Source organism: Penaeus japonicus, unplaced genomic scaffold (assembly GCF_977035675.1).
Source record: "Penaeus japonicus unplaced genomic scaffold, GWHDUDI00000001_assembly GWHDUDI00000037, whole genome shotgun sequence".
NCBI classification, from domain to species: Eukaryota; Metazoa; Arthropoda; class Malacostraca; order Decapoda; family Penaeidae; genus Penaeus; species Penaeus japonicus.
In genome coordinates, this window is record NW_028234439.1 from 7,704,422 (window position 1) to 7,711,921 (window position 7,500).

A 7,500-nucleotide genomic window follows, 5' to 3' on the forward strand; every position below is an offset into this window, starting at 1 on the left:
TTCAACATGGAATCCATTCAGCAGTTTCTCCTCAAGAGGAATTGATGAGGAATGCCGTCATCATTATTAAGCCTAGTTAAATACATTTGATAATTAATACATTTGGAATTTGAAGACTAAAAATTTAGTTGATCTTAAATTAGTGAACTTGTGGTAGGTTATGGTTGAATAACCAAGGGTTAGAATTGCTTTAGAATGTCATGAGCATTGCAATGGAAATTCTGCTTGTACAAACTGGAAGCCTAGTACAATGCGTGTTTAAGATGGATTTTAAGATACATGTTGAAAAGTTTGATTGGCATACATTAAAACAAGTCAAAAATAAAAGGAATTAAGAAAAAGAATGGGTTTGTTATGCAAAAAACTCCAGTTTAACTATTTCGTTGTAAAATATCATGGATTGGAAATTTGCCTTAGGTATTGAATACTTGTGCAATATAGATTGCATATTCTTGTATCCAACTAATAGTCAACTTGCTTTTATGAAAGCAATGTTGGTAAATTGAGATGAATGCTGAACGTTAATGCTAACTTGAACCAATATGACAATAAAATAAGGTTAGAATTAGTGATGTGATATAAAGTCTGTAAGTTTGTTTTTCTGTCCAAAGCTGCTTCTGATGTATGTATGTGAGGTCAGTAAAGATTGGGTAAATTTAAGAGCAGTTTTTTTTGCTCTGGCAAAATTCTTAATTGTTACACATTTTCTAAAAGGGATTTTTCTAGTTTTTGCTTCAAATTTTTCATAAAGTGCTCAGTGCTTTGTTGCTTGACAGCACTGCTTGATCTTGGATGTTTTAGAATTTATTAAAGTTTCTTAGATGTTTTTCAAAATATGCATCTATATATTCTAGAAAAATCCTTCCTTTTTGTGACCTGGCGTGAAAATGGCAGGAAGACAAACCTTAATTTTAATCCCTTAGATTACTCTTTGTTGCACTGATATATAGAATTGCCAAGTTTTAGACATTAATTTTGTTTTGTCAAAAGAGAAAAAGAAAAATTACATTGTTTGATTGGATGACTAGAAAAATACACGAGGCATTATAGGAAAAACATTTTACAATTTTGATAGCTGCCTTATTTGAAAATAGGAACTTGTTAAAATTAAACTTAAATGTCCCGAAGATTTTTTTAGGATTATCAAAAGAATTAATATTTTGCAAAAATGGACATCCTTCCTTTAATTTTGTTGAGTAAATTCCTCGTATTTGGTTTTAGTTAACTCCTCCTAAAGGGGATTGCTATACAAGTTTTAGAAATTTTCTTAACTGGGTGAACCTATGGAAATATTCATTACGTCTATGAAAGATACCCGTCATCAATTGGTTAAGCTTGTTTTAGCTACGGGTTTGTTTTCTAGAGTAAAATGTATAAAGACAAAAATTTGATAATGACATTCTTATCCTATATTTTATATCATTATTGCACAAGTACTCAAGGAGATCACAGCAAAAGACGTGTAGGATGGGTAGATGTTCAAAAAGGAGGTTAAATCTGAAGCACTAAATTTTGCACTTCATAGAGTAGCACAGTAGACACTTGCATTTAGTGTACCGTAATTGCTCTGTACTGATTCCACCGTTCATCATCTGCTAAGAGAAATATTTAAGAGATATATGCTGCGTCAGTGTGTTTTAAAAGTAATTATAGGAATGATGATGATAAATGTAGTAAAGTTTTGATGGGTATTTGATTTAATGTTTATAATGAAGTTTTGCATGCTAATTCTAAAACCCCGTCTCATAACAGGTCAATTTTGAAAATCATAATATTAACTAAATACACTTAATCAGAGCTTTTTAATTTGTATATATAAAATGTTCACTTTTCCATGTCAATATTTGTGAGCAGTCAAGGGTTTTTATATACTCCAGTATTTTTATGATTGTTTCACACTTTTATTCATCATTTCCACATTTCCAAAAGTGAAGAATGGGAATTGATTACTAGATATGCTGTTAACTTTTTGGTATATTTCTCCAAGAATATACACTTAGTTATGTATCATGTTGAATTCTCCCTGTTATCTTTGATGTTTCAACTTCCTTGTGTATTTAATATAATTTAGTACAGTTTATTTATTTATTTATGCATTTTACTAAAGGTAGTGCAACTTTTTTGTCTTTTTTATGTAAGTTAATCATTCTATTACATTATACTTACATATTCATTTGTCGTTAAAATTTTAACAGCTGATGTTGTCTTGTACCTTCTTTATTTAATTCTCTAGTATATTTTAGTCATATGAAAGCATATTAGAAACAACTTTTAGCCAAAAATTACTATTTACTAAAGTCATTATTAAATCACAATGAGTTTAGGGTGTCTTTATACCTCAGGTATTTAATTATTTTCAATTTAATCATTTATTACTGCTTTCATATGAGAAAAATTACACTACTTTCCAATAGGGATTGTGCTTACCATTTCTATATATATCAACCCTAGTGTTTTCCCTCCACAGCTCCCAGATCTGGTCGCACTGCCACTCCCAAGACCGCCTCAAAACCCGCAGCCTCCAAGAGCACCCCTAAGGCGACCCCCAAGTCTGGCCGACGGGCTACTCGCAAGTAACACGAGGTGATTTCTGAGACGTCGGAGGGAGAGGAAAAAGTGCGACATGTGCGCAAAAAGAGCGCACTTAATGACCTGACTACATGCATAAGGCTGATGATGTTAGAGAAATAGCAACTCGTCCAATTTTCGGATTAAGGAAATTCATTACAGTTGTATCGTGCGAGCCTTTATGCATATTACTTTCGAAGAAAAAAAATAAAAAACAAAAAATAAGGAAAAAAAAAAGAAGCAGAAGAGGCATTTTGTATATGAGCATTCAAAACATAGCCTGTACCCCCTCCCTCCCTCTCCAACCCCCCAGCCCCCCAACCCCCTTTATCCTATTCCTCTTTCCCCGCTCACCCCCTAATCGTTATGCGGCTGGTATCATTTGCTTGCATTTAAATTTTTAAAAATTGCCCCCTCCCCCCCACCTGATGCCCTCCCATTTCCCCGTAACTATTTTTATTTCCGTTTTTTCTTTATATATATATATATATAATTTACAAAATGCTGTTCATTGTAGATATGAATGGTACATCCTTTGTAGAAGTGAGAGTGAGAGTGCGTGAAAGTGTGTGTACAAAATATTTGAGGGTAAATGTAGTTGGTTTGAATTAATGAAAAGATAGGTTATGTTCGGAGTACATATTAATGTTTCATCTATTGTATATGTATAATAGTTCTCAATGTACAACTCAAACTTTTCCTTTTTTTTTCTCTTTTTTTTCTTTTACATTTTTTTTTATAAAATATACCATTAAAGCATGGCATTCCCTCTCCCCTGTTCCCAGTCCCCAACAAATTTCAGGTCCAAATTATTTGTTAAAATGTAAATCTCTGCTCAACATAAGATAAACTTTCGGAATGCATCCACCCAATGTAAATGAAGTAGAAGTTATTGATTGTATAAAAAAATAAAGCCCATTTATATTTCGTATCAGTAAAGTTATGCAGCTATGCATAAGGTTTTATGCACTTTTGTGTTGTAATTTCTTTGTTTTATCAGTTTCATTTTATTATTTTTCATTTTTTGGCTGATACAAAGTTTGAGTTTGTATAGTTTCTTACTAAATATCTCAATACAATTGGTTTTTTGCCATTACTCTTTATTACACATGTCAAATGGAAATATCTTATTTTTTGAAGTGAAAAATGCAATATTTTGCTACTGTTAATGCACGATTACTACTTGCACTTCAGTATTGAGCAATTGGTTAAGGAAGTTCTAAGCAGTAGCATAGTTCTGCCTCAGCCCTCTACTCTGAAGGTGTATTTGCCATCCCTTGCTAAACTGTCAATGAAGTCTTACTGGTTGGCCGATTGGTGTTACCCAGAAGTGGTGTTACTTCATTGGAAGATTAATACATTGTAAAACAAATATACCTTAGATGAGAGTAAGAGATAAAGATGTAGGAGAGGACCACCAGCCCCTTAATGCTGTTTGCCTACACTCAAAAGAGGGGTAGAGGGCGGGACAAGGTAGCCTGTACATAGTAACATGACCTGTAACATTGATGTGTTGTCTTGATTGTAGGTGTGACATGAATGCTGTTTTCGATACAAACTATACTGGGCCGCAATTAATGAAAAGAGTGAGTGATGTAAGTTGAGACACAGTATTGTACCATTTTGATGACTTGGTTTGTCTGTCATTGTCATTAATACCAATGGTAGAAGAGTACATTATAACTAATGATAATAGATATCTTGAGGTAAAGGATATTGGACTTGAATACATTTCCCTTTTTTTAAGTAAATGAAATCTTGAGGCATATCATGACTCGGGAGTTGTGCTAGGTGTGAGTGCTTTACTGTGGGAGAAGAAGCCCTGTTTTACATTAATGCTTGGTTATCTGCTGAAAGTAAAAGTTCACAGGTGAAAAAACAGTGTATACATATGCAGTTGTAAAAACAGACAGTGTTTGAAATGGGTAAATCTTCACTAGAGAGTTGAAGAGTAGAACATTGAAATAATACCAGCCCAGATAATTTAAGTTTTTTTTCTCTCTCTCTCTCTTGAAACTTCACCATCTGGAGAACCCATGCCTGTTTTCCATTGGTATGTTAACTTTACTGACTTCAGAGCACTGTAAATGAAAATAGCCATGTTCTTTGATAGTGTTTGAAAATATTAAATGGCAACATTACTATGTGACAAGTTGCTTTTGTATCATGTTCGATCACTTTTATACAAATCTTACTGACTTTAAGGGTATTTGTAAAGATTCAGTGTACATCCTTTCTAGTGCAAACTTGTTAGGGACTTTAGACTATACGGACTAAGACAGTACGGAGTTCGTTTGAGCATGATTTACAAATAATTTTATCAGTTGTATTTCACTCGGATGGGGATTTTCCTTGTGATTGTTACAAAAACCTAACTGTTGCCATATTCTGACCCCTTTTTCTTTGCGTGGTCTTAAAGCACGTGTCATGCTCAGACTATGCTTCACTTGTTAGGAAGAGTGGACTGAAGGATTACTTTTTTCTTAAGTGTTGTCCCAGTTGTGAGACACCTTTGACAGACTGCAGTTATTTTGAGCCATTTGCAGGATTGAAGGACTATAAAACCAAGAAAAAAGTTAAAAAACAAAAAAACAAAAACAAAAAAAAAAGATTGGATATAAAACGATAGGGAATGATATTGTTACGTGAGTTCGAGGCTCTCTTTTGTAGACGTTCACATTTGGTAAGATATGTTGAACAAAACTGCCATGTGTAGAATAACTGACAATTTTGATTGACAGGGTTTGCACTGTAGCCAAGAGCATTTGGTTTATGGATTTGCAGTTTGGAAAATAACTTATTTTAGACATTTTATATAAATGTGTTTGTTAACCTACTCAAAAAAAAAAGAATATCACCCAAGTTGTGTAAATTATGCTTTCAATAGTTGCTATTAAAGATTATTTTGAGGAAAACAATATATTTTTGAATGGCAAGAAATCCTTTTTCAAAACATGAACACTGATGAAGGCTATAGTGATTGTTGCCATGTGACGAGATCAGCCATTTGAGTCTTGGGTAAATAAAGAGTTTATTAGGATATATTTTTCCTTCACTTTTTGGTGAGGGAAGCTATTATGTTCGTCATTTACAAAATACAAAAATACAAAAAAAAAATACAAAGGTGACGAAGTACGGAGACCGACCTTAGTATGTATAATCATAGGGGTGCAATTTTTTGCAATTTTAAAATAAAAACTTATTATATACAATCAATCAAGGCTCAATAAAGTTTATGTCGTCAACATTTACTTTATGAATCCTCAATCGATATGTGTGACACAACCTACATGATAAGATGAATGATACAAGGTACTGTCTGTATGCTTCACTAAAATAGGCTCTACTATGGTTATATTTTGATATTCTGTTCACTTACAAATCTGTCATCCGGAATGTTGTGATTATTCAGTTAGCAAAACTATTTGAACACATGCAATTAGGAATGCCTGAGTTATTCTTTTACAACAGACCATTTTCACAATTTTACATACAGTAAGTAGGTCACATTGTAGCAATGTGCCATTGTTTTCATAAGTAAATATCATTGTACAAATGAGTCTTAATTCTCCTTATCAATGATATATATTACCTTTGATGTTAATAACATCTGGTGACAGGGTTTTACAATTGTAAGATATAAGAAAATATCTATAACGGACGAATTACAAGAAATATATTTTTTATCACAAACATTAGACACAGCCACAAAAGCACATTGAAAATGAAAGTCATTGGAGCTAATATATTGTTTCACCCATCTGAACGTAGTAAAAGCACGCCAAGATGAATTAAAAGCATCCTTGCGTCTTAAAACAGCGACATAATTCAAAAATCCTACGCGGCTGTTTGCGGCCATTTTGTAAAACTCGCCCCTAGAGAGGGGGTCAATAAAGGCGACTTGCGCCGTTGCGCCTCCTTCGCATGATGCTCCTCTGCGGGCGGCTCGCCCAATCACCGACCTCATTTCAAATTGTAATCGCTTCTGCCACTAAAAACCCAAGGTTGGGCGCGCATCGCTCGCGGGCCAATGGGATCTCGCCTTGCATCTCCGAGTGGCCAATGGCGAGCGCGCTCTCAACGCCCGCCAGCCAATCACGATCAGTCAGACCAGCGCGCCAAAGCGTCCGTTAGTGTTCATGTGAGTGTCCGGACACAAATCCAAGTCGGTGTTTTCCGCATAAATTCGGTAAGTACTCAAAATCTTCCGATTGAAGGCCTGTGATCCCGTGAGAATCGAATAATTAAAAGCGCGCTGATTTTGATGGTGTGACTTGCGTTCCGGGGGCTGCCGCGGGAGGGAAGAAAGCGGCGAAAGACAAACGAAAATCGCGTTCAAATGTGGCGGGCGCAGCGACCGAGGGACGCTCAGCCTCGGCGGCGTCCTCATTTCGCTACGCCACTCGCCCCGAAACGCCCTTTCCTCTTCATATTCAGAGGATCAGAGCGCCGATCTTATATCTATGCCTTTTTGTGGCACGGTTCGGCGGCGTTTCCCACCTGCATGAATCCGTAGCTCGCGATAATGCGATAGCAATTTAACGATAATGGAATGTTATGCGAGCAAGACAGGCAGTGAATGTCAAGGAACGGAGTGGAGTACAAGAACGCACTTTTTTTTATACTCATACCTTGCCAACTTCAACCAGCATGAACAATTTCCATTGCCGTAATACAAGTACTCGCGAAAGAGCATGTCAACTCGAACCAAAATCTGAAAGGCATGAAGGAGAGTTTACTGTTTATAAATAGTACACGCCCCTCAGGGTCTGTAAATACTTGAGAGAGAGAGACAGACCGGCTTCCGTCCCTTAGGTCTTGTCTGCTGGTCTGCCTGCAATAGTTACCGACTCGTGTATTATGCAGACAAGATTAAAAACAACCAAATAACAACACTTGTTGATAAACTTTGGAAAAAAATGGAGTGTGAGA

At 35.5% G+C, this 7,500-nt stretch overlaps 2 protein-coding genes across 14 annotated transcripts in view; both read left to right on the forward strand.

Annotated features, from left to right (window-relative positions):
* The window catches only part of LOC122255461 (uncharacterized), a 65,541-nt gene extending 59,728 nt beyond the window's left edge, over positions 1–5,813 (forward strand). For 11 of the 13 annotated variants that reach the window (XM_043019513.2, XM_043019514.2, XM_043019515.2 and 8 more), the window contains exon 8: positions 2,468–5,813. In XM_043019513.2, coding sequence (XP_042875447.2) covers positions 2,468–2,577 — 110 coding nt within the window. In that variant the 3' untranslated portion in view covers positions 2,578–5,813. Of the gene's footprint in view, positions 1–611; positions 636–2,467 lie in introns of all 13 variants that reach the window. The other 2 variants (XM_043019518.2, XM_086532628.1) reach the window with 1 other exon arrangement.
* Positions 5,814–6,619: 806 nt separating this feature from the next.
* LOC122255462 (delta(14)-sterol reductase LBR) overlaps positions 6,620–7,500 on the forward strand; it is a 14,968-nt gene continuing 14,087 nt past the window's right edge. Inside the window, exon 1 of the mRNA XM_043019520.2 lies at positions 6,620–6,757. The gene's annotated coding sequence lies outside the window, so the exon portion shown is untranslated. The remainder of the gene's footprint in view (positions 6,758–7,500) is intronic.